This window comes from Nothoprocta perdicaria, unplaced genomic scaffold, assembly GCF_003342845.1.
Source record: "Nothoprocta perdicaria isolate Ctin4 unplaced genomic scaffold, notPer1 scaffold_86, whole genome shotgun sequence".
NCBI classification, from domain to species: Eukaryota; Metazoa; Chordata; class Aves; order Tinamiformes; family Tinamidae; genus Nothoprocta; species Nothoprocta perdicaria.
This window is the reverse complement of record NW_020456154.1, coordinates 3,008,674-3,035,111: the sequence shown is the minus strand read 5'-3', so window position 1 is coordinate 3,035,111 and position 26,438 is coordinate 3,008,674. Positions and strand designations below refer to the sequence as shown.

The 26,438-nt window shown below is 50.4% G+C and overlaps 2 protein-coding genes across 3 annotated transcripts; both read left to right on the top strand.

The window, feature by feature from the left end:
- The first annotated feature begins 7,011 nt into the window (after positions 1 to 7,011).
- Positions 7,012 to 14,405, top strand: EIF3D (eukaryotic translation initiation factor 3 subunit D). 2 transcript variants are annotated; one of them, XM_026052232.1, is made up of 16 exons: positions 7,012 to 7,027; positions 7,211 to 7,345; positions 7,701 to 7,746; positions 8,115 to 8,251; positions 8,373 to 8,458; positions 8,940 to 9,012; positions 9,126 to 9,238; positions 9,436 to 9,568; positions 10,169 to 10,316; positions 10,509 to 10,639; positions 10,856 to 10,941; positions 11,155 to 11,284; positions 11,733 to 11,875; positions 12,947 to 13,227; positions 13,529 to 14,076; positions 14,147 to 14,405. In XM_026052232.1, exons 2-15 carry the CDS (start codon positions 7,223 to 7,225, stop codon positions 13,564 to 13,566), a joined length of 1,668 nt encoding a protein of 555 aa, XP_025908017.1. In that variant the 5' UTR covers positions 7,012 to 7,027; positions 7,211 to 7,222; the 3' UTR covers positions 13,567 to 14,076; positions 14,147 to 14,405. The 2 variants fall into 2 exon arrangements, with proteins under 2 accessions (XP_025908017.1, XP_025908016.1); XM_026052231.1 differs by having other exon boundaries at positions 9,123 to 9,238.
- A 1,589-nt stretch (positions 14,406 to 15,994) lies between these two features.
- Positions 15,995 to 25,936, top strand: FOXRED2 (FAD dependent oxidoreductase domain containing 2). The gene is made up of 8 exons (XM_026052269.1): positions 15,995 to 16,533; positions 17,885 to 18,136; positions 18,866 to 19,135; positions 19,874 to 20,040; positions 20,700 to 20,865; positions 21,377 to 21,618; positions 22,522 to 22,692; positions 23,679 to 25,936. The coding sequence occupies exons 1-8, from the start codon at positions 16,013 to 16,015 to the stop codon at positions 23,942 to 23,944; spliced, it is 2,055 nt and encodes a 684-aa protein (XP_025908054.1). The 5' UTR covers positions 15,995 to 16,012; the 3' UTR covers positions 23,945 to 25,936.
- Positions 25,937 to 26,438: the final 502 nt, after the last annotated feature.

The following is a 26,438-nucleotide window of genomic DNA, read 5'->3' as shown; positions in this document are numbered from 1 at the left end:
AATCAYGTCGTCTACATACACCAAGGAGGGGTACAACCTCCACACTGAGAAGCTTCAGCTCAAGCTGACCAACACAGGAAAGTGCCAGGGAGCTCAACCAGCCATGTCAGGAGCTGCTGCAGAGCCAGGGATAGAGACGACAGCGAGAAGGTCTCTCACGTGCACTCCAGTGCTCTGCAACCAGGTAACATTGACTTTTAACCAAGAGGGAAGTTTGTATGTGCCGTCAGATCTGCACAGGTCAACTTCCAGTTTGCTAAGGCTCCTCACTACCTGCTTCCTTCTAGATTCCCCCTCCTTCAACTGAGAAATCTCAGAGTGAACACAATGTAACTCATTTGCACATATGGATTCACCTCATTCCCATCCTGGACATGAGCTAGCCAGCCTAGGGGAAAGGCATGACCATTAGGAGGAGAGAGCAGATACAAAGCTGTTGCATTGAGCTTGAAGTGGTAGTTTTTGAGGTAGGCAGGTCCCAGCAAGCTGCCAGCCAAACACAGCCAACACTATTAACAAACCTCATCTGTTCCCCACTTGTCCTCCCCTAAATTTTACAGCCCCTCCAGGCCCTGGCTGATGCTGAGCCAGAGACTATCCTGGAGAACTCAGCTCAGAGATTATTTCACATATGCAGAGAAAAGCACAGTTCCRCTAAACAGTTGTGACTTTGTGATCTTCATGCCTGTCCTAAGCCTTTTTTCACCTCTATTGCTCTCCCCTAACAGCTTGGCAGTATTTCTGTAACCTTCTGAGAAGCAAGAAGTGCAGGACAGGTCTTTTGCCCATCCCAACCCCTTCCCATCCTCTCCTGCAGAGCCAAGGCCATCTGGCTGCCTCGGTTCAGAGGCTGTGACCTTGGGAAGTGTCTAATTTACAGAGAGTGGGAGAGGACCGGGAAGGGGAGAGAAACACCTTGGGCTGCTGCAGTGGGAGCTTTCTGGAACAAGGCTAAGATTGTGCGTTCTCCTTCCCAGCTACCTCGGGGTGTCTGAGGCCCGATAGGGGACATGTGCAGCACAGCTTTGCCAGAAGAGACAAAAGCACCCGGCTGACTCCTCCAAAGGCAGAATGGAGCAGATGGCACCGAAATCTGCTCAAGAGGAGAGAAAGGAATAGCCCCAAGGCTTAGCACTCCACATACCTCAAGCCGCACATTTGTCCCCGTCCAAGAGCAGCAGCCAACCCAGTCTCTGACTTTCTGAGGGGCAAAGAAGCGAAGGAGGACAGTGGGCCTGCTGGGCTGCTGTGCCCCTTGCCCCGGCAGGCTTTTGTGGGGACTCTCCTCACTTAGGCCGAGAAGCTGCCGCCTCAGATGATGAGAGCAAGGCGGWGTGAGGCTGGGGGCTGCAGGCGGCATGTCTTGCCTCCAGCAAGGTGAAAGGAAGGTTGCCTTGACCGATATTGCTGCTTCCGAGAGCTCTGAGGGAAGGAGGAAGGTACTAGAGCACAGAAGCACTGGGGAGGAGAAGAGCCTGTTATGYACTGATAGCACTTGCATTCAGCTCCTTACTGTGGAAACAGAGTTGCCTTAATAACTAGGCTTTATGCAACTGGGACCTGACTCCTGACACTGTTCCCTAGCAGAAATCACTGTCTGTTTTTCTTCAACAGCTCCTGATGTCTTGCTTAGTTTTGCCTGGTGGGCTTATTTAAGCAGTATGTTAAGCAGAAGAAGAGGTGGGCAGCTGGGCAGGAGCATTTGTACACCATGTTTAGCTCCAAAAGACCCTCATTTTTCACAGAGGTTGCTGCCACCCCACTCAGGTTGAAGGGAATAGCTTCTGTGCTTGTGAAGAACGCCTGCATGCGCCGTGCCCTGCCTGCAGGTCTGCTCCCCCACGCCGAGACCCCATTCAGGGCCGYGCTGGACAGCACCCGGGCACCGCGGAACCGCGGCACGGAGCAGCACTCCTGCAGCTGGAAGGAAAAGGCTAATTAAGTGCTGAGGAGGCCTCGCAGTCCCCGCACTCGCCACTGCTCGCTCGGAGCCCCAGTCTTTTCCCTCCTGATGCTCCTGCTTGTGTCTGCACAGCCTTCTCCAGATGCAGCAGCCATGATCTGCTTCTGCCTCTATATCAATGGCCCCTCGTCACCGTCCTTCAGAAGCGCCTTTTATCTTTAATGTATTTCTCCCCGCGAGGGGTAGGGAGATGCTGTCCCTCCCAGCCYCTACAGGCAGCACCACGACCCAGGCCCCTTCTGAAAGGCACCGGGGTGTCCAGCTCGCTCCGCGCGCAGCTCGCAGGAGTCGCCAGCAGCCTGCGGTGCCGCAGGGACGCGCAGCGCAGCGAGCGGCGTCCCCGGCCCCGACCCCGGCTCCCGCTCCAGCCGGCCTCGCCTGCCAGCTCYGAGCCAGCGGGGACCCCGCCGGCACCAGCTGCTCTAACGGAGCCTTGCGGAATAAATTGCGGAATTAGCCTGTTGGCTGCTGAGATAAAATCCAGCGCGGAATGCAGATGAAAGGAGACTATCTGCCTGACAGTTAGTGCAGAGACAGATCAACCCGGGCTCCCGCTACAGCTCTGGGAAGGGCAGTGTTCAGTAGCCGAGGACTRGCACAGAGAGTGGGCACACGGCTCTTTTGATAATGTGTAAGGTTCAGGTCCTGAAGATCTAGCCGAGATGTGACACTGATGCTAGTGTAAATAAAGATGGTCAAAGTCAGGCAAGAGACAGCACTAATTCAGAGAAGGGTAATATTTCCTAGAATATATTCCAGGAAGCTTCACCTAACAACCTTTTCCTAGTAGAACAAAAGGAGTGGCTAAAGCACAGCAAAACTCCATATCGGCAGGCTACAAAAGMAATTAAATTTACATAAAAGAGGAAGCCTGTGCTTGCAGGCTTTTATATATCCTTGGAAATGAGACCGTCTGCCCCAGCAGAAATGGGAAGCACTGAGAACAGCTCAAGGAGGAACAAGGAGAAAGCCTCGCAGCATCTCCATCCCTACACTRTCCTTTACCAAGAACACACTCAGCCCTTCCCCTCCTTGGACCTTACTGTACAGACAGGATGGCACTGAACACATGCAGCAAACCAGCCAGGTGCCACCTGCTACCAGCACCATGGGACTGCACAGCCAGCAAACTCAAAATCACACTCGCAGCACACACACAGGCAAGTTGCTCTATCGCTGTTTTTCCAGGATTTCTAAAAAGCGTAGCAATCATCACCCTGAAAAAGCTGGTGAATAAATGTCACCCAAGGAGGGCAGGTTTATAGTTCAGCATCCAGACAGCTTTGGAGAGGGGTGGAAAAGGAGCACACAAGGAGGCCACCCCCAGCAGTGCAGGCACTTGGCCTGGTATGACAGCAGATTGGGGAGGCAGCCAAAAGCGCAACTGGAAAGAGGAGATGCAAAGAGGAACACACACTAGGGAGGTAGGAGGGCTTCTCAGGCTGTGAACAGAGGGTGAGAGCAATAGAAACATGGGTGTTTTCTGGTGGACAGTTATCCTTCTGGGCAGCTGAGCAGCCAGATAGTTGCTGACCTGTGACAGGAGCCACTTCACATACAGTAAAGGTTGCTTGTTGTGAGAACACAGAAGCCAGCATTAAATCTTGCCACTTAGAGAAAAAAAAGATGACTTTGGAAGAACAGTCTGATCTGAAGAGGTTTGTAAACATTAAGTTTSTCAGCTGGGGGAAGGTGTTAAGGCTGAAGATTATTTTTTCAGGTTTCTGGGTTTGTTAAGAAGTACAAGGCACTGGAGACTAAACATATGGCACAGGCATACAGCGTGCTTGTTGTTCAGTTAAAAAAAAAAAACAACTCACTATTTTTGATGGATTTGCTAGAAGAATTACAAAAGGAACTACTGGAAAATAATGTTTCGGTGTGAACTTTAGCCTTCAGGTCTCGTTTATGAGTAGAAGCCCTGCACARTAAACGAGAATCACAGTCACACAAATTGGAGATCAACTCCTACCCTAAGGCCTTCTAAGGTTTCGTTAGTCAGGAAAGAGAGTTGCAGTTTTTATGGAAAAGCACTCTAGTGGTTGGGAGTTTTAATTTGCTTTCCTTCATTTAGATCTGATAAACTTGTGATACCGCTGCCTGGGCTGCATATTGCACTTGCTCAGCAGGATGAGTCTGATGTTGAGCTCATGGCCAGGCACAGAACAGCAGCTCCTGAATGAGGCCTGAATTGCTGTGGGGAGGGAAGGGAAGCACTGGATTATGGCTATGACACGGACTGAAACAGCCACTGTGCTAGGACATGCCCGCGTTTATGGACTTGCTAACACCAGTGCACATCCCCAAAATAGACAAACGGGAAACAAGGCTGCAAAATTGGATACGAGCAATTTATCCTGGCTGTTCTCATAAGCATCTTCCAGGGAAAATTGATTAGTCTGATTAACTGTAATTAATTGATTAACTGGAATTGTGGATTAATGATCAAATGATTGCAAGAAAATGTATTCTGAGCAACTCCGGATTTCACTGGGAAACTTATATGCCTGTCATGAAAGCAAACAGCCAGATGGCAAATTATTTGCAGAAATGATGCTTGTGGTTAGAATGATAGGACCCGAGGGGTGCCTACAACACTGAACCTCTGACGGCAGCATGGGACAGGAGCTCAGAAGCTGCAGTGACTGATGCTAAAGAAAAGGCGAGATAAAGCTCCGCTCTCCCAACCACCACCGCCCAGTAAATTTGACCTAAATGTGGCAGAGAATCTCGCCCTCATCAAGTCTGGAAAAARTTCTTAGAACTGAAATGCATTCTCCTAGATAAGAAACTGGTACATTGCACTGGAGCCCAAGGGAGCATTTATGGCAGACAGGATACTCCTTATGCAAGTTCTGGCCTCTGAACCATGCCTTGCACCCAACTCTGTCCCTAGAGAAGGCATTTTGCAAGGACTAGGAGCAAACTGCAAATRATCTGCCAGCTCTGGAAGACAACAGCAGCATTGCAATCTTTTTTAAGAACCTCTCTCAGGACTGGGAATGCAAAGGAAGCTGAGGAAAGGAAGAGGAAAGRATTAAAATTATCAGTCTCTTTGTCATCACTTGTCTTTATTCATTCCCTAGTCCAGCTTTCCCATTGGGGTTTCCTGCTCCTTTTATCACTGCCTCCTAAGYAGGGCATGGACATAGCAATGTTTGGATTGAATTTACTGTACCAAGTTGGATGAAGTGTATTTATCTGTTCCACATAGATAAATAACGAGGAGGTTGGTTCCAGACTGGAATACAGCAGTCCCAAAGGTGCACAAGGCCTCTTCACACTGCCAGAGACCCCCCAAACCCACGTAGTGAGGGCAGGCAATGGGAGCTGGATGGGTGCTGCAGGACTCGTCTGGAGCTGGAATCCACCGTGCCACCGCACGCAGAGCAGTGAGGCAATTCCAGCACTCATTACATTGGTCCCCAGGAGGGCTGTTTAGGTGGGACAGTTACAAATTGCATTTTATAAACTATATTTCTATAAGTGGATTTTCCACTAGCTAGGAAAATTGCTTTAATAATCCTGCTCCTGATTAATGGCGATGCAGCCTGGCAAAGAGGAGGCTGCTGCAGCCTCTGTTCTTTCTTAGGATGGAACTAAGAGTGGTGAATATATAAATAAAAAAGAAAACGCATATCCCTCTGAAAGATATTGATCTAGACTCTTCTCAGAGTAAGGATACCCAGGAAAAGTCTCTAAAGAGTTAGCTCTTTGCCTGTGAGCTGAAGATAGCTAAACTGAATCCTGCTCTTTCTAATGGTAGAGCAAAYTGATGTATGAGAACATCTGAGATCTACCAGTGAATTTTAGCGCTCACCATTTGAGAGAGGGAAAATACATCCCAGCTRTAGACTGGGACTTGAGGCATATATCAAATTACTTTTTCAGGATCTCCTAGAAAGGCTGTGGAGTTGAATCTGAAGTCATAGCCCTACGTTTCCCCTTTAGCAGGTCAAGGACAGCCATCAGAGACGACGCATAGCATCGAATACCATATTGTGAAGGCACCAGGGACAACTGTAATCGCCTCTTTTCGCACATTCTCACACCTCATAGTTAAGCACTTGTAACAGCCTCTAAAACCCAAGTCAGACATATGATTATACAACAGCAATCAAAACTACCTCACTTTTTTTTTTTGCAATACATTTTTATTTCAAGAGGCTAACGAAAAATGTTTTGTCTGACAGAATTATATCATGCTTCCCATTCTGATACACCATCCTAGTGAGGCACTTCTTGTGAGGAGCCCCATAAGTCCGTTCTCTGTCACACACCCAAATCTCCTGATTCCTAGTTCCATGTGAAAACTTGTGAATTTACTGGCCACATTTTACAGTGAGTCTATTTAACRTCTGTGGAACAACCTGGCACAACTGAACAGGGGGACTGAACCATGGCGGTAGAAATACTTATTTTACATAGCTGAGGAGCAACTTTAGGCAGAGTAGCAAGTTCAAACTCTGTCAAAGGCAGAAAGTTTTCTTGATATGGGGCAGTCATCTACGCGACCACGTCACCAGCATCTCTATGCGAGTAACAGATAAGGGGAGCTCTGTGAAGCCACCTGTGCTGCCCACCGCTGCCTGACAGACCAATTAGATCAAAATCAATCAGATCATCCAGACTGTCAATACACTGGGCGATTTTACTCCTACTAATATCATTCCCCCCCCCCCCCTTTTGATCCGGTATGCTTTTGTGCAGCTAATGAAGAGGGCGAGGGACTGCAGTGCTATTTTGATGACAAAACGATGCCATGAGAAGGCGGGATGAGCTAACCCGAGCCTAAACGAGTTGAAGGTGACGCAGTTTTGCACTAATGGCGACCGCCGCCCCCAACGGCCCCGCCCGCGCCGCGCCGCGGGGCACTCTGGGACTCCGGCGGGCGCGCAGCGCGTCATGGCGGCGCCCGCTGCGGCGTCGCTAGCCGCTGCCTCCTGCGGCGCCATGGTTCAGACGTCATGAGGGCGGCGCGCGGCGATGACGCATTGAGGCCGGGCCGGAGCCGCGCCGGGCCTTTTCCGCGCCGCCGCATCCGCCGCCATCGGCGCCGCGCAGGTGAGGGGCGGCCGGGGCGGCCATCGGCGCCGGGAGGGCGAGGGGCCGCGCGGGCGAGGGGCCGCCGGGCCCCGGCCCTGCGCCCGGTTCCCGTGGGGCCGGGCCGGCGCCTCGGCTCTCCCCGCGAGGAGGGCAGGCCGAGCCCTGCCGGGCGCCGCTCCTGACCCGTGCTTCCTTTCCCAGGAAGGTTTAAAAATGGCCAAGTTCGTGACTCCCGTGATCCAGGACAACCCGTCCGGCTGGGGCCCCTGCGCGGTGCCCGAGCAGTTCAAGGATATGCCCTACCAGCCCTTCAGTAAAGGAGACCGCCTGGGAAAGGTACTGGAATGGTGCCCAAGCGCGGCGCCGGGAAAGGCAGACACCTCTGCTAACCTCGTGCCGGGAGACCTCCGTGTCCCTTTTCGTGCCTCACCCATGCAGAGTACTGCCGTTTTCCATTTGAAGCTTCTTTACTGATCACTGTGGTTGGTCTTGGAGAATTCTTTGTAGTGTGTGCTAGTTAATAGAGCTGTGAGCTATTAGTAGAGCTGGCAAGCAGAGGTGGGAGCYGAAGGGACTCCGTCTGGAGCACGGRGCCACCTTGGCTTTTGCTGCCTGAGGTCCCACACGCGTGAAGCGAGAGCGGCTGGGAATGTCACGTTGCCACTCACTGATTTTGAGTGTTTGTCCTCAGGTTGCGGACTGGACGGGAGCCACGTACCAGGACAAGCGATACACAAGTACGTGAGGGCTGGTGGCTGCGCCGCTCCTTTGGTCCGTGCAGGGTTTGCCTCAGGTGCCTTCCCTTGCTTTCATGTTCCGTGGTGGCTCTGGTGGTTACCTGCCTGCGTCAGCAGGAGCTGCTTGTGTTCAAAAGCAAGACTCACCCTTGGGAGAGCTCCGCAGGGCCCTCCCTGGCCCTAGGGTTTGCTCCTGGTTTTGCCCTGCCTCCCGACGGGAGCTTTTCCTGGAGGCTGGGAGGGAGAGGAAGCGCTGGTGCAAGTCCCCACGCACCGGACCAAGGGGAAGGCAGTTTGTGGGTTTGTTCCCCTGAGCCCCTGGTGTTTTCCTCRGAGCTTGCTAGCCAGGTGCTGTGTTTTCTCTTCAGACAAGTACTCCTCGCAGTTTGGGGGCGGCAGCCAGTATGCCTATTTTCACGAGGAGGACGAGACTAGCTTCCAGTTGGTGGATACGGCCCGGACGCAGAAAACGGCCTACCAGAGGAACCGTATGCGATTTGCACAGGTACCACCTGCTGGCTGGAACTCTCCTGAGGGAGAACTTCAGTGGTAGGCAATGAAATAAAAGGCTAAAATGTCTAAATGTCTTTTTTTTTTTTTTCTTTTTCTCTCTGTCCTTTTCACAGAGGAACCTTCGGAGGGACAAGGACCGTCGGAACATGCTGCAGTTCAGCATGCAGACGCTGCCAAAGAGTGCCAAGCAGAAGGAGAGGTGAGGGGGCTCAGCTGTGAATATGCTGTAGTTGTACAAAGTGTGTCAACAAAATGTTGATAAATCTGTAAAGTTACTGTGCTAGAAACCCCTGGAGCTAACAGTCACCAAGGAAGAACTTCAGCATATTTTCAAATCCCACTGAGGTCACCTGTAGTTGCAGGCATGGGTTTCAAACAGCTACCTAAGAATTTGGAGAGTTTCTAAACCCAGTTTTGAAAGTGCCTACAATAATTTTAAATGGAGCCTTTTTGAAAGTTGTATTGTAGACTTCAGAGGAAAGATTATTTAAAGAGCAGCTCGGATTAAAGCTTGTAATGCTTCAGACGTCATGATCAACAGAGAGCTCAGGAAATGTTTTAGTTTCTTGGTGCCTAAAGACATTGGTCCTGTGGTGGTAGATTGGGAGTGTAGGAGTGGATGTGACATCTAGCAACCTAGAACTTTGTCTTGATGGCATTTCACATRCTTACTTTTTTAGAGATCGTTTGCGTCTACAGAAGAAGTTTCAGAAGCAGTTTGGAGTGAGGCAGAAGTGGGACCAAAAATCACAGGTAAATTGACTTTGTGGCCCCTGTGATCATTTAGCTTTTGTGAGGCAACTTGTGCATCGCACATCCCGACATGCTGTGTCTCTGTGTCTGTCTGCGCTCCCGCCACGCAGCAGAAACCGCGCGACTCCTCTGTTGAAGTTCGCAGTGACTGGGAGGTGAAAGAAGAGATGGACTTCCCKCGGCTGATGAAGATGCGCTACCTGGAGGTGTCGGAGCCCCAGGACATGTGAGTTCCTAGAACAGGCGGCTGCCTGCTTCCCCGCCCGCCTGGATTTTGGGAAGTAGCAGAACAGGGACCTCCTGGCCCCAGTGCCATCAAAGCAGGAGTGATAAGGAAAAGTCTGACAGCCCCCTCAACCCRATGGTATTTCTGGGTGATTTTTGTTTGCGTGAGAGTACAACTAGTGCCTTCTGTCTGTGCAGAGAGTGCTGTGGAGCCTTGGAGTACTACGATAAAGCCTTTGACCGCATCACAACACGGAACGAGAAGCTGCTGAGGAGCATTAAGCGCATCTTCCACACGGTCACTACTACTGATGACCCTGTTATCCGAAAGGTAGGTCTGCTGTTCCGCTCGCCCCAGTCGTGTTTCCCCRTGCTGTTAGAGGCCTCTTGGCCCAGCTGGACCAGGTGTCAGGCCCTGCCAGTAAAGCCCTGTCTTTGAGTAGAGAGAGATGGGCAGAAAAGAAACATTCCGGTGTTTACAGGATAGAAATTTAGTTGCTAACTTAGTTTTTTTTTTTTTTAGATCCAAAGCACAGATACATTAATATAAAATTAGGAATATCAGTCAAGGAAAAGCTATAATTCTGGAAAGGTAGGCAGACTAGCACTTAAGCTATATTGGAAAAGAAACATAAATGTCAGATTCTTGAAGGTTGGTTCTTGGTTTCTGCTGTTGGAGATCTGTCCTTACAACTCTCTTGGCAATGAAGAAATTTTTCAGCCAGTTGGTTCACTGCCTGCAATACGTTCCTTTTACCTTGTCAAAGCAGGGCTCGATCCAGGTTGCTCTGCAGCTTTTCATGTTTTGTGCAGCAGTCGGATTCTGAGAGTGCAGGAAGAAACTGTCAACACTTGTGATTTGGGCTTAAAAGGGGAAGAATRTCTGCTCGCATTGCTGAAATGCACTTTTCTCCTCCTTTCTTACCTGTAGCTGGCAAAGACCCAAGGAAATGTGTTTGCCACRGATGCCATTCTGGCCACACTGATGAGTTGCACTCGCTCTGTGTATTCCTGGGATATCATTGTCCAGAGAGTTGGATCCAAGCTTTTCTTTGACAAGAGAGACAATTCTGATTTTGGTGAGTTTWTTTACTTTCAAGTTTATGCCTCAGTGTCCAGGTTATACCTGAAACAGTGCAACTTCTMCAGTACAGTTACTAGCTGTGGAAGATAACCTCAACATTAATCTGTTTCATCATGGGGCTAGAAACTCCTTGAAGGCAACRTAGTTACTCTTCTGGTGTAACCATTGTGGCTTGTTCTTTTCCCAGATCTGCTGACAGTGAGTGAAACAGCTAATGAACCTCCTCAGGAAGAGGGTAACTCATTTAATTCTCCACGCAACCTTGCCATGGAGGCCACCTACATCAACCACAACTTCTCCCAACAGTGTCTGAGAATGGTATGATCAAGCAATCCTGGGTAGTAGAGTCTGTGTTTTAAAGAGTCTTCTTTTTGTTAAGGCTTTGTCAGTACAGTCTGTTCAGCACGAAAACGTTTGATAGGACAAAGATACTACACACCAATATTGTTTGAATTTGAAAAGAGGTGGGAGAGAGTTCCTTAATTTCTTTTATTTTATTTTCCTGATGTGCCTTTTTTTTTTCTCTCTCTACAGGGAAAGGAAAAATACAAGTTTCCCAACCCAAACCCCTTCGTGGAGGATGACATGGATAAGAATGAAGTAGCCTCTGTTGCATACAGGCACGTTGCTCTGTCTCTGGGCCTGGGTTTGGCAGGGGTGCACAGTGGTGGTGTGATTTGCAGGCAAAGCTTGTTGGTAGTTGTGCTGTAGCTTTACTCTGAGATATGATGCCCTCACAGCAGCCAGATGGAGGGTGAAAGGATTTGCTGAGTACTTCCATAGATCCGAAAGAGCGAGGATCAGGAGTAACCAACCAGAATGTGTGTTTGCAGATACCGAAGGTGGAAGCTGGGGGACGATATAGATCTCATTGTGCGCTGCGAACACGATGGAGTGATGACGGGAGCTAATGGAGAAGTGTCTTTCATCAACATCAAAACGCTGAACGAGTGGGATTCCAGGGTGAGGAAGAACGAGGTCCCAAAGCTAGCTCTAACCGCTTCACTGCTGCCTGACATACCAGGTATAGCAGGCAAGATGAGACAGACATCTGATAGGGTCCCCTAGGTTGTTATGTTCCATCAAAGGAACATAATTTTGTGGGGCAAGCAGTGCTGGTAGTCTCTCCTCCGAATACAAGGTAGTTGGAACCCTCTGCTCTTCCTGTGGCATGTCCATTCAGATGCTTCCCTCAAACTCTTCCCTTCCTATCCAGTTCTGCTTATGTTGACTAATACACACTGTCCTCACTTCTCCCATTCCCCTTTGCAAGGGATTTAAATTACTGTTTGCATTCCTCTGTTATGCTGTCATAAGGCAGACAAAAGAACTTCTGCATGATGTCAAGGTGGCTGAAGAAGTGACYGATTCTGACTTGTTAGGTTGACCTTGATCTTGATTCTCCTCTCAGTTTTGCAACGGAGTCGACTGGCGCCAGAAGCTTGATTCGCAGAGAGGAGCTGTAATTGCCACAGAGCTGAAAAACAACAGCTACAAATTAGCTCGTTGGACGTGTTGCGCGCTGCTGGCTGGATCAGAATATCTTAAACTCGGGTAAGACGGGATTTTCACAACATCTTTCAGGTGCATTTTCCATTGTTTTAAACACAGCATTTGTCAAATTAAACCACGTGTAGAATGTGAACAATTGTAAAATTCCCTCACGTTTGAGGTATGCAGAAAGAGCCAGCACGGAGAGGCCCAGCGGGGAGCCTGGCCCCTGTGTAAGCTGCTTCCCCTCAGTGTGGGATCGATGCACCCCCGCATTGAGAGACCTGCATGAGAGGCAGGCAGCCTGGGCAGTTCTTGGCTTCTTTACTGAGACAGCATTTGAATGCACTTCCCTTGTTGGCAGTGCTACCTGTCACGAATTTGGTTGAGATCCTTAGTGCATCACTGCTGACAAAATGAGCTGTGGCAATACCTCCCCTCCACATGTTTTAAGCTGGCAGCCTAGAATCATTGAGTCCGTGTCTCATTATTGATKGTCTGAATGAACTGCTGTATTTGCTTCTTCCAGGCACGCAGTTTCCCTGGTGTCTTGGTCAGAGTAGGTTTTGATGGTTCCTTTGCAAAGCACCAGCACAAAGGAGATGTGAGTCCCTTAGCAAGGAGTCATTGGTAGATATAGAAACAGATGAGATGGCTGCTGCACTGTTTATTTTGCCTCTATCGAAATGTTACCAGATAGTTCCTGTAGTGCGAGTTTTTATATACATACAAGTTCATACACACACACACACACACACACACACACACACACAGACTTAACTTGTTTCTACTTGGACTAATGAGAAACATTTGCTAATTCAATTCTGCTGGTTCTGCAGTTCTTCTGGATTCCATCTGTGTGATATGGAACTGCCTCAGTTGCATGTGTTGAGTCGAAGCTCCCTGCTAATCACACTCTTCTAAATGTGGGAGTAATTCTTCTGTCTTTTGTACCATCCGTTCTGATAAGAACTACTAGRAGGATTGTCAGGTACATTACTGAGGCACAGAAGCAGCCTGCAGCCAGGAGATGCTGTCAGGTTTCGGGATTGCAGTGTAAGGATGGGTCTTGCTTGTGTTCTGTGTTGGATCATACAAATCTCCTGATATTCCTGTACTTYCTTCTCCTGCTAGGTATGTATCTCGCTACCACGTGAAGGACTCTGCCCGACACGTGATCCTGGGCACCCAGCAGTTCAAGCCAAATGAGTTTGCCAGCCAGATCAACCTGAGCATAGAGAATGCCTGGGGCATCCTGCGATGCGTCATTGACATCTGCATGAAACTAGACGAGGGCAAGTACCTCATCCTCAAAGACCCCAACAAGCAGGTGATCCGCATCTACAGCTTGCCTGATGGCACCTTCAGCTCTGATGAAGATGAGGAAGATGAAGAGGAGGAGGAGGAAGAGGAAGGTTTGTAGTGTGCTTGGCAGCTGCTTTKTGGTGGTATTGCTGAATGAGAAGGGTAGTAATTGGATCTTAGCATGAGGTCTGGCTAGAATGATGACGGATGTGCGGTCCTGAGGCTGTTAAGTTAGTAATGGAAAAGAGGTGTGGTAATGACATTCAGAAAGCACTAAATGGGAAGGACCAAGAAGGTAAGTGAAAAGAGCTGAGACAGAATACTGAGAAATAGCTGAAACGGAGCACAGTACAGTGTTGTGCCTCTGTGTACTGAGCAAGGACTGATTTTTCCTTTTCTTTTTGTTTCAAGTGGCTGAGGGCAAGGGACAAGTCCAGAACACTGACTAGGAGAATGGAACTCGCCAAGGAGTGTCGCTTTAACTGTTGCCAGGATGTGATGTGAGGTGCTCATCAATTGCAGTCAATCGTGGATGCTGGCTGCTGTTGACATCAGCAACATTTTTTTTTTTTACAATTTTAGAAATGGGGGTGATTACAAAATGAAGCGTTAGAAATGTGCTACTGCCTACCATGAGCGAGACAAGTTGGTGAATTAATTTTAAGTGAATATCARGACGTTGGGGGATCCCTTGTCTGAAAGCATGTGTGTTTGGGAAGAGGCCTCCTCTCTACCTGTTCTGCTCTTTGCTGTCTAAAACAACTTGTAGTCCCTGATATGTGCAGTTTGGGTCATTTGCTTTCTGTTCTCTGTGGGAAGCCATTTGACTTGATCTCTTGCTCCTGTGATGTGGAAGAACATCTTTCTGGTGCGTGCGCACTATATAAAACTAGGCTGTCTGGGTTTTTTTTTTTTTTAATATGGAAATTTTCAAGTTCCTGTGTAATCTGTTGGAGAAGGTAAGCTGTTGTTTTTTTTTTTTTTTTTAATATGGAAATTTTCAAGTTCCTGTGTAATCTGTTGGAGAAGGTAAGCTGTGTAACTCCCAATTATCTGTACGTGGCCTTGACTGATAAACAGCTTGGCCCTGGGTGAGAAGGCCAGGCAAGCTGAGGGGGGATGAATTGCATCTAACTGTCTGACTTTTTGGCTTTGGTTCTTGCTCTCTGCAGCATTTTTTCAAGGAAGGGAAGAGGATTTGGGTTTTCTAAGTGTGGGGATGKTTTTTTGTTGTTTTCTTCTTTTTGGTTCCTTCTCCCCTACCTGTCCTTGCTCTGTAACTCTTCCTCTCCTCTTCCTCGGGGGCAGAGAGCAGAACGGAGGGGAAGGGTGAGGGGGTGTAATGGTCCYTCTGCTGAAGGTGGAGAGCAGGGCTCCATCTTTACACCATGCTGTCCTGCAGGTCCAAAAAAAAAAAACCACCACAGTCAAAGAATCAGTTGAAAGAAACAGAATAAAGTCACTTTGTTCTGTAAAAAAGGTGTTCTCTGGTCTATGATTAAAGAAACGGTGGGAGTAAATGCATTGTACAGTGAAAGAGGGAAAGGAACATCAGCGCAAGGAGGGAGTGCCACCACCCTCTGTGGAATATATATTTATATATATAAAGGAAATCTAATGCAATATGTAATATATGTTAYATAGTTAATAGGGGCCCCCTCGCCCCGGAACAGGGGAGAAGGAGGGATTTTGCCCCTGGGAAGGCGCCCCTTGATCCCCTCGTTGCGCCGCCTTCCCGCGGCGGGAGCTGCCGCGGGGCCGCCGCCCGTGTCACGTGACGCGCGCGCGGCGGCGGGAAGCCGCGGCGGCGCCACGTGACCGGCCGGGGGGCGGGGCGGCGGCCGCTGCGCGCGCGGCCCGCGGAGCGGAAGCGGCCGGAACGCCGGGTCGCGGGTGCGGTTGCTGCCGGGAGCGGCCTGGGCGCTTCGCCCGCGCCAGGTGCGTCACTGCGTCACGTGCTGCGCCTCGCGGGCGCCGGCCACGCCCCTGCCTCCATTGGGCCGGGGTGGGGGTCGCTGGGGCCAAGCCCTGTCCCCATTGGCTRCGGAGTGAGGGCAGCGTGGGGCTCCCCCAATGGCAAGGGGTGGGGAGCATAGGGGCCCCGCCTCGCTATTGGTGGGCCAGCTGGCGCCCTCTTTGCCCATTGGCTGACAGGGATTGGGGGGAAAGGAGGTGCTTGCACCCCCTCAGCCAGGGTCACCTGCCCCCTGTTTCCCATTGGCCCAAATGACTCAAGGGGGCCAAGGAGGGGCTTCGCCCATTGGCTGCTGCGTCCACAGGTGCTTTGCTGTTGGCTGGGGCAGCGGGGGGCGCAGGGTGCCCATTGGCGGGAAGACCTTGTGGACAYTGTGTCCATTGGTTGGTGTGGAATGGGGGTCAGGAGCTGGGGCGGGGGTCATCATGCAGAGCCACGAGGGCCACGGTGCTCCTGGGAAGGGSATGGGGATAGAGTTGGGGATGAGAATGGGATGGGGATGAGGATGGAAATGAGGATGGGGATGGGATGGAGATGAGGATGGGGGTGGAGATGAGGGTGTACATGGGATGGAGGTGAGAAAAGGCATGGAGAAGCGGGTGGCGATGAGGGTGGGGATGGATATGGGGATGCGGATGAGGATGGGGGTGGAGATGGGGATGGGCATGGAGATGTGGATGTAGGTGAGGACAGGGATGGAGATGAGGATGAGAGTGGGGATGGAGATGGGGATGCAGATGATGACGAGGGTGGAGATGAGGATGGAGATGGGGATGTGGATGTGGGTGAGGACGGGGATGGAGACGAGGATGAGGGTGGGGATGCGGATGAGGACGGGGCAGCCGGGCGCTGCAGCCGCTCCTGCCGGCCGTGACCGTCCCGGCGCTTTCTCCCGCAGGGCCGGCTCCGCGGCCGCCGCCATGGCGCGCGCGGCCTGGGCGACGCTGCTGAGCGTGGCCCTGTGCGCGGGCACCGTGCCCTGCGCCGCCGCCGCGTCTCTGCACCGCGACTACTGCGTGATCGGGGCCGGCCCGGCGGGCTTGCAGATGGCCTATTTCCTGCAGCGAGCCGGCAGGGACTACGTGGTCTTCGAGCGCGGCCACGCGCCCGGCAGCTTCTTCGCGCTCTACCCGCGGCACCGCAAGCTCATCAGCATCAACAAGCGGCACACGGGTAAGTCCAACAGCGAGTTCAACCTCCGCCACGACTGGAACTCGCTGCTCAGCCACGACCGCCGGCTGCTCTTCCGCCGCTACTCGCGCGACTTCTTCCCGCACGCCGACGCCATGGTGCGCTACCTGGAGGACTTTGCCGCCCTGCTGGAGCTGCGCGTGCAGTACAGCACGGCCATCATCCACGTCACGCTGCACGCGGACCCGCGCGCCTGGAACGGCCACGTCTTCGTCCTGACGGACCAGAGCAGGCAGCAGTACGAGTGCAGGTAATGGGCAAACTGAGGGCTGTCTGTGCAGCCCTCCACGAGTGCATTTAGAGTCACGGAATCCATTGGATCGGAAGGTTGGGAAAAAACATCTGAATGTTGCTTTGTTCCCTTGCTCAAAGCAGGGATAACTGCATCAGGTTGCTCAGAGCCTTGGCCAGTCTCCTCTAGAGAGGCTGTGGAGTCTCCTTCTCTGGGGGTCTTCCAAACCCGCCTGGATGCCACTCTGTGCACTGTGTCCCTGCTGGAGCAGGGGGTGGGACTAGATGATCTCTAGAGGTCTCTTCCAACCTCAACCATCCTGTGTGATTCAAAGTTTGAGTATCTCCAAGGTTGGAGGTTTCATGGCCTCTCAGAGCCCCTGCACAAAGGCTTGTCTGCCATCATGGCCAAAAATATTTGCAATGATATGTGCAGCAGACGGGTAAGATGACTGCTCCTGGGAAAGTGTTGCCTGCCGTGAGGAGGTGGCCAAGGAGAAGCTTGCATTGCCAAAATGCAGCTGGTTGGTCAGTGGTGGCACCTCCTCATATTCCGCAGCGCACAGACCAGTCTCACTGCCTGTGGTTTCCACCATCAGAATTTCCATGTGTTGTATKTAAGGTTGAAATTATGTCTTCTATCACAAGACTCTTGCTTTGAGTGAAAAAATAACTGAGTTGTACTCGCCATAACCACTACTGCCTTTATTCCAAAACTGGGTCAGCCAGCAGAGTGGCTTCCCGCCTCAGTTAACCCACATATGTTTAAAAAAAATCAGGGCCAGACACGTAATCTTGGGCACGACACAGCGTGAGTGAGTTACTCCAGGAGCTGCATGAACTGGCTGCAACAGCAGACAGTGCTGCTACCTTGAACTATATGTCGTAAAAAATCCCCTAAAATTTACATAGAGTTTCCTACAGTGAGACATTAAAAAGATTACCATACTTTTAGTGTTAGCAATTAAAATTATTCTGATCACATTTTTTTTATGAGCAATACTTAAATTTTAAAATATTGAAACCATTTTCCATTGTGCTTTAAAATTGCTTTTGTTCCAAGACTAAACGCCAATGCAAATTTTAAATCAACATATGCAGCATGTAAGCAACTTATGAAACCCTTTGGCCTTGTAATAAATATTGTCAGAGGGTATATATGAGCAATATATGCATATTAACATTAATATTAATGAACAAATAAGGTACACTTAGGAAAAGAGTGGTGCCAACCAATGGCACCAAGCAGCTGACTCACTATGGCTGGAGGTGGCACCTGAGAATGGTCTTTTGCAAAGGGAGGAGGAGATTGAGGAGGTGGAAAGCTGCTCTGGTTCCTCTAGGCCCTAAGGCTGTCCGTGTTTTTGCAGCACTTTGTTGGTAGCCACTGGCACCTGGGTCCCCAACGTGGTGAACTTCCCTGGCTCAGAATATGTTGAGGGCTATGAGACTGTGTCCATCAACCCGGAGGACTTTGCTGGCCAAACTGTGTTGATCCTGGGCCGAGGGAACTCTGCCTTTGAGACGGCGGAGAACATTCTGGGCGTCACGAATTTCATCCACATGGTGAGCCGATCCCGGGTTCGCCTCTCCTGGGCCACCCACTACGTTGGAGACCTGAGGTAGGAAACGTCTCCGTTTTACTGCAGCTGGAGTATTATCAGACTGGGCACTTCTTGCCCAGGAGACTCGCTGGACGGGCGCAGCCGGCACTGTGGTTCTGTGGGGGTCACTAAGGAAACGTGAGGCCGTCTGTGTTTAGGTCCTTTCCTTAGAACCAGCCCAGGTTTGCAGGTTCTGCACACAGGAGCTTTCAGAGTTCCTCACTGGCCTGTGTGAAACAGGGAAATGTTCCTGTAGAAATATATCATAAAAAGTGCTGGCTCCTAAGATGCTCCCTGCAAGAGCAGCTCAACGATCTGCGCACAAATCTGGGGCTCGGCAGATCCACATGTAGTTACTTGCTCTGCCACAGGCTTCCTGGGGGTGGCAGGGCTCTAAGCCCCATCGTTCAGGTGAGGCTACTGGCACCCCCGTGCCTCGCAGAAATGCTCTGAAAACGAATGTGTTAATGACTGCTCAGGGACGGGGCCAAACGAGAGGGTGGGCTCCCCCTTTTATTTCTGCCAGGTGCCTGGGGCGCCACTGAGGGGTTGTTGATGCCTGGCACTGCCTCTCTGGGTGTTACTTGCACTGTCCCCCTTAGCCCCGAGGCACCAGGGGTCTCGTTTACCCTGAAGAGCAGAGTGGGATCCCGAGTAAACTTGTCAAGTGTCCAAGACCTGGGGGTGAGTCCTAGATTGCACCTCGTCCCCTCCTGTAGCGTTTCTTACACTTCCGTTCATTCCTAGAGCAATTAACAATGGCCTGCTGGACACGTACCAGCTCAAATCTCTTGATGGGCTTCTGGAGGGCGACCTGGAAGATCTGGCTATTGTCAGGGACAAGAAGGGGAAGTTGCACATCACGCTGCGTTTCTACCTGGAGAACAGGAACACCAGTGCGGGCATTGACTCCATCACCCTCCCGCAGGACGAGCTGGATAATTTTGCCACCCGTGCTCCTTATGACCGTGTCATTCGCTGCCTGGGCTGGAAATTTGACTTTGCCATATACAACAGGTGAGGAAAAAAGAAAAAAAAGAAAAACATTTCCTAGAGGGACGGCGGTGTCTATAGCAGTAGACTCTGAAAGGTCCAACCAGAGAAGAAAGGGGATGCTGAAGGTTCCTATCCTGACACCAGTGCCCAGTCCTCCATGTCCCCTGAGTCACCTGCTGGTGCATGGTCCTTTGTTCACCCTGCAGCCACGTCCAAGTGCCAGGGCAGCACGTTTGTCCTCTGACAGAGAGGCTACAGGGCTGAGTAAAGGGTGATGTTGAGACTTGGCTCACAGGAAAGGCCTGTGCCTTTAGAACTCAAGATCTTTGTTCCTCAGATCACGTGGAGATGGCTGGCTGTTTTTTGAGTGAGGATGGTATAGATGTAGATCAGTACAAAATGTCTTGCCTGCTTCCTGTCCCCGAGGATGCAGTCTTCATTCCATCTTAGTTTGTGTCCCAGTACATCCTACAGCTGAAAAAAATAGTTTTGCTGTCTTCTAAAATTCACTGTCAGTGGCTAAGGCTGTAACTTGATCTTGTGCAGAGTTGTCTTGAATGAGCACACTTGGCTTCTGGAAGATATTTGTTGACTTCCAAGTGCTACCAAAAATAATAAATCCCACTGAACCCAGTGAGACRTGAAGTTCTGTACATATCTTTCAAAATGACAACAGTTTAACTTGTGCCTCATCAAAAATGATTTATTTTTCTACCCCATCTCCCTCCTAACATCCTGCTCTTCCATTTTGCACATTAGATCCCTTAAATTGATGCCAGGAAAAGGGAATAAAAGTAAGTATCCTCAGATCAAACCCAGTTATGAGTCCAGAGGCACACGGGGGCTCTTCGTTCTTGGCACTGCTAGCCACTCTGTTGACTTCAGGAAATCTGCCGGGGGCTTCATCCATGGATTCCGGTACACAAGTGAGTAACGGGGTGCACAGAAGGGGCAGAACTGGGGTTCAGCTCTAGACTTCAAAGGAAAAAATCATAGCTTACTGCTGGAAAGAGTTCACCCACAATCTGGTGCTAACAGGGAGAAGAATAACTCACAGCCAAGTTACAGCTGYATGGCAAGGTCCAAAGTGGAGCAGAGGCCAGGGAAGGGATTTGGGGTCATATCTGAAATCTTTTCTTGTCTGTCTTTGTTTTGTCTTGCATCTCTCTTGCCCATTGTCTCCTATTTATGTAACAGAAACATTTCTGCTGGCCAGATGCTCTGCCTCGTGACAGGCTGTGGGTGAGAGGTCGGGGCTTTGCAGCTAAAGCCTACCAGCTTTGGGCAGTAGAGAGAACTTGTGTCTTTGTGCCCATCCTTTTCATTAAAGGGCTGCCAAGGAGTAATGAAATATCAATGAAGACCCCACCTCTCCTCACTGGCAACCACTTACTATTGCTTTAGCTTTCTGAAGTAGGGCTTCTCTACTGCAATTAGCAGTGATTTCAGTGCACACGGCTCAACTGTGAAGCTTATTTATTGGGTCCTGCCAGCACCTGTGTGTATTACAGCAGAGCCTCCATGTTTCTTAAAAGTGTAAGATTGGATTTTTAAGTAAGATGCCTTTATTTCTCTCCTGCCTTAGCTCGTGCAGTCCACCGCTTACTGGAAAACCGCCACCACGGTGTCCCCTGGCCAGCCACAGCCCACCCTAKTACACAGTTGACCAATTCCATCATCAAGCGGGTGAATGAGGCCTCAGGCCTCTACCAGATGTTCAGTGTCCTGGCTGACATCATTCTGCTGAGAGAGTGAGTGAGTGAGTAATTATTCCCAGCACGGCACTCCATCACGTAATTCCTTTTCCTTTACCATTAATTCCCACAGTGCCGCATACAAATTGCTCCACTGCTATCTAGGGACGTCAGCATCATGTAGCCACCTCAAGCCCTGTATTGCTGTCCCAGCTGGTGTCACCAAATCCCATCCTRCCAATTACTTCCCTCTCCTAGATGGCTGAAACGGTCCAGAAGCTCCTGCTGGGCTCAGAGGTGTAGGACCCTCTTTTTCAAGAGCTTTCCTGAGCTGCACTGAGGTAGAGGGATATCTGGGGAATGGTCTGGGAATATAATGGAGTCTTTTAGTAGCACATGCAGCTTTTATAAGCTCCGCATCAAGTTCACAGGTCTGTAGTGACCAGAAATTATTATRATCTGATGACTCTTTGGCCCTAGGCTCTATCAGCTGAGGGAAAGTGGGATCAGTTCATCTTTCTCAGTTTCACTGAGAGAAAAGTCTCACAGGTGTGGCTGTATCTCTTAGGAATGCTACAGCATTTGAATACCTGGAGGAATACCCAGTTGGAATCCTGGCCGAACTGGAAACACATACAGGGAGAAAAGCTGCCAACGGGCTGTTTGTCATCATCATGGAGTACGGGAGGAACTTCTCTGGGGCCGATAAAGATGTCTTCTACTACAACCGAGCTGTAGGGGAGGCCCAGCACGCCTGGCAGTCCAACTTTCTGCACCCTGTTATTTACTATTACAAACACCTCCCATCAGGTAAGTTCTCCAGCCTCTGCTAATTATCTAAAATGCGCAAAATCAAGAGAGCTGAAGATACTTCAGGACCAAAGAGGGAGTGCCCAGATGCGTTGCACTTTCCTTCTCCACTTCCTTCATGTCCGTCTTCCGTGACAYCTCTGCTATCACTTCATGAGCTAAAGAAAAAGCTGGAAAATGGCAAGAGGTTTACATCAGTCATAGAGAAATGGAGCAGTAGAACTAAAGACCTCACATTTGAGAATAGGGACAAACAAAGGTGCTGGTGAACTTCCCCATTCCCCAAGAGACTCCAGAGTCATTGGCCACCATGAACACAGCTGCCATTTGCCTGGCACCCTGCAGTGCAAGTGCATTACAGAGTCCTGGCAGTCCTGACTGGAAGGTTCAGTGTCACTGCCAAAAGGAAGCTGCTCTCTGTGGCCTGCCCAGGTCRGAGGGGTCATGTAGTGCTGGAGACTGCCAAAGGCAAGAGCTGGAAGATGAGYGTCACCTCTAGCAAACAAACATGCTCAGAACAAACTTCCTGGGGAAATGAGTGTGTTGAAACTTCATCTTCAGAAACACAGGGTCAGGCTCTGGCCTGACTTGCTCAGAGAGCAGCCTGATGGGCAGCAGCATTAAAGCTTATGCACAGTTCAGCTTGACTGGCAGTCCCTACCCAGAGGGAAGAGGGCTGAAGGAACAGAACTGAAATGACAGGAAGCGCTACAGTCAGGGCTAACTGTAGAGTGGCAGGGTTGTTCAGGATGGAACTAGCAAAGGGTATTGCAAATAAGAGTATGGTGAGGATTAGAAGGCCAAGGCAGGAGCTGGAACAGCTGGTGTTACTGCATTCCTCTCCCCAAGCCCCTTTTAATGGCACTTTGATTCTTAGAGATTCTTTTAATGTTCTCTTGGCAGAGCGGGAGATGAGACTTCGCCCCCCCGACTGGCCTCTCCCCCGCCCAGATGCCATCCATCACATTGTGGAGGACTTTCTGACAGACTGGACAGCCCCAAATGCTCACGTCCTGCCACTGAGACGCTTTCTGGAGAACTGCCTAGGCACCGACCTGCGCAATTTCTTTGCAGGTGATTATAGCAATGAGTAGAAGTGGCAGCAGGAAGAGAAGGGATGCGAGGGATGCACAACAGGAGCAATCTCTGTGTAAATAGCTAAGATCTCCCTGTGATCAGCTAGTGATTTCCCACCTCTTTGATATGCTCCCCAGGCAGTGAGAACTGCTGGTGTGTGTGTGTGTATGTTCCCAAATAACTTGTGCTCCACCAGAAAGTGTCTGCCTGCAGTCCACAGTCCCTTTTCTAGCTGCAGTTTTATCTCCTTTCCAATACCTGAATGTTCCTTTGTGTTGTTGGGTACCAGTTCTCTTCACATATTGCTGATGGGATTGTTTTCATACTGTTGAGAGGGAGTGCTGGGATGTTACACCAGAGAACTCTGCTCTGGGAACCTAATGCAGGAAAGCCACTTGGCACCCAGAGGCAAGCAATTCTGGCCTAGTAGGAAGACCACAAAGGGATAGAAACTCAAATTCAGTTCTTTTCTTTTTTTTTTYCCCCTGTCGAAGCGCAGCCTGGAGATGCCATCCTACATCTCCCAAGCTCTGCACTAAGTTGGTTACTCTGCTGGCATCCAGGGCAGGGGTGCCCGGTGGGAGACTTCTGACTCCTGTCCCTGATCCCATTTCCCTTTTGTTCRGAATGAGCTTTCCAGCACTGAAGGATTATCAAGCATAGGAATTATGAGTCTCCTTCTTTGGAGATCTTTAAAACCCGCTTGGATGCAGCCCTGTGCCACGTGCTCTAGGTGACCCTGCGTGAGCAGGGCGGTTGGACTCGATGACCTCTGAGGTCCCTTCCAACCTTCGGCATTCTATGATTCTATGATTNCTTGGATGCAGCCCTGTGCCACGTGCTCTAGGTGACCCTGCGTGAGCAGGGCAGTTGGACTCGATGACCTCTGAGGTCCCTTCCAACCTTCGGCATTCTATGATTCTATGAATTACTCTCTATAGGGTGTCTCAGCTGAGTCTGCTTTTTGGTCCTTCTCCCTGCAGAATCCTGTTTCCTGTTTGCCTTCACTCGTCAGAAGCTGCCTCCCTCCTGTCAGCAGGGATATGTGAGAATGCAGGGGCTTGTGGGCACCRCGAGACTCCGGGGCCATGCCGTGGCAGCTGGCCTGCTGGAGAACTACACTGTTACGCACTTGGCAGGTGACAGACTCCTTGGCAGCCGTGAGGGGTCACAGGACCAATTGCTACCAGATCATGCAATGCCAGTCCGTCCACTGCAGCATCTTGTTAATGCCAAGGATGAACTTTAACCTTCTCACTCCAACTGAAATCCGTAGGTGCTCTTGTGACAATATTGTAACAGAGATCTACAGCAGGACTCTTCTCTTTTCCATATGCCTTTTTCATGCCCATCCCTCCCACCGATCACAAATTGCCAAAGACCTGCTCAGATCTTGCTGTTACAAAGAGGACCAATGTGTTCTGGAGGCTAAGCCAGCAAGTCCAGTGATGCTAAGGTTTCTGCTTTGAACTTGCAGAGTTCAAAGTTGCCTGAAGACAGTGTTTATCTCACAGACCAATACGTGCAGCAGTGTCCCGAGAGGAGAGTGCAAGAGTGCCCAGAGAATTTAAAATGTCACATCCCTCTTCTGAGGCGACACGCTTGTGTTTTGCAGCAGGCTGGTGCAGACTCTGCCAACGGGGTGTTGTATGCCACGCGTCCTCGAAGATTTGCTCGTATGCTGGATCCAGAAATGGCACTCTAGGCAAACCTCACAGATAAGTGGGGTTTTTTGATTGTTTTGTTTTGTTTTGTTTTTCTCCRGCATTTGAATGGTGGCCAGTTGTGCAGCTTGAGTAGAGAGAGATGGTATTTTTTTAGTTAGAGTGTAAGCAGGGATATTTGTCATTTCCCAGAGAGGACTGCTAGGTATTAAGACCGCTCTTTCAGGGGGTTAGACTAGATGATCTCTAGAGGTCCCCCAGCCATTCTGTGGTTTCTTTTCTGTACCTTTCCCTCCACAGTGGATGAGCAGCTTGCCTAGAAAGCCTAGGACGTACTGAGAGTCGCACTGAAATTGGCCCTGCTGTCCACCCAATTCTCCCACACCAAACAACTTGAAGTGTTAGCCCCTGTGTTTTATAAAGCATGATCAGTATTTCTCCTATTTGCACTACATCCCATCAAGAAAGTTTGAGGTGGGTTTTGATGTTGTTGAAAATCTCAAACTCTATTACTTTATTTCCCCTCCAGTCACCTTGAGGTGTTAACAAGCGTTGACTGGTAGCTTGTCTGCACTTTATTGCTCCCTCTTTGTCAGCCATACATACCGGTCTGTCGCTCCCTGGTGGTTCTTTCCAAGATCTTGCACTTGTAAATCAAGAGCAGTTGAGAGCTCAACCTTGCAATGTCCCTGTGGATTCTAGGAATAGACAAGGGGCAAGACAGAACAGGCTCTTACCTCCACACACACATGCTCCAACCACTTAGTACATAAGAGAATATCCCTTTGCACTTGTGCTTACTTATACCCTGGACTGAGCTAGGGCTCTACCTTGATGTACCTCAAGCTCACGATTCTTCAAATTTGGCTGTTTCTGTGAAACCTCAGTTTATGTAAGTCTCCTGCTTCATGTTTGGAGAGGCTGGGGAACAGAGGCGGTGAGTGATATGAGAAGGGGGTTCTTGCTCCTTTTTGTGAACAGTAGACCATGCTGCTGATGCTCCTGCTACCAAAAGATCTTTTGCAGCTCTTACGTGCTGTTAAGAAAAAAAATGCCATGTCCTCAGTTGGTGCAGATCATCATCGCTCCACAAACTTTACATTCCATTCCTGCATCTCCAAGGCTGGCCCAGTGGCTCTCATGAACTCTAGTTGTTTGGCGAGTGCTAGTACGTGCTCCAACTTTGGCACCATGGGCTTCCTACTGATCCAGGAGCAGGCCAGAGCTGGTRACTCGCTGTCACCTAGAGGCCTCTTTCATTTCCTGTACGTGCTGACATGAAGAGCAGCCCTGTCGTACACAGATGCACACACCTTCTCTAAACATTTTCTCTTCCATTCTCAAATTCCCTCAAGAGATCGGAAAACTGTAAATTTTCAGCGTATGTGTTGCCTTAAATTGTGATTCTGCTTAGAAAAGCGACTGACAGAAAAGGCACCCCTGGCTCTTCCAGCATCTCCGTGTATGTCTCCAGGGCTGAACCTGCCAAGTTCCCCGTTGGAGCTCGTGGGACGGAGGTCACGGAGGAGCAAGAGGCAGGGCCCGCCTGCCGTCACTTGTCGCAGYGGGATTGCACTTTAGCGCCCGTGTCCATTGGGTTGTGCGTCGCGTGGAAGTGAATCGCTGCCTGTGGTACTTCGTTGTGTTACAGATATGTCAATATGTTTTGTATGAGGATGTTCTTCTAATGAAGTTTAAAAAAAAAAAAAAAGAAAAAGAAAAACCGTTAAAACCGTTTCAACGGTCAGCCGCGCGGGCCGTTACTCAACCGCCGCGCGCCGCCCCACGTGCCAGGGGCGCCAGCCCCAGGGGGCGCCCGTGGCGCGTCGCAGCCAATCAGCACCCAGGGCATTGCTTGCGTCACAAACAGCGCCTTCCCCGCAGGCCTATGGAGGGCAGTGAAGGACCGTGGCGCCAGCCAATGGGGTTCGTCGCCGGTGGGGGGGGGGACGACGTCACTCCGTTCCTCGGCCGGCGGCCAATCGGCTCTGCCAGCAGCGGCTCCGTGCGCCGCGGTCTTCCTGTGGCTGCAGCCAATCAGCGCGCGGGTCGCGGCGGCGCCGTGCGAACGCCCGGCCG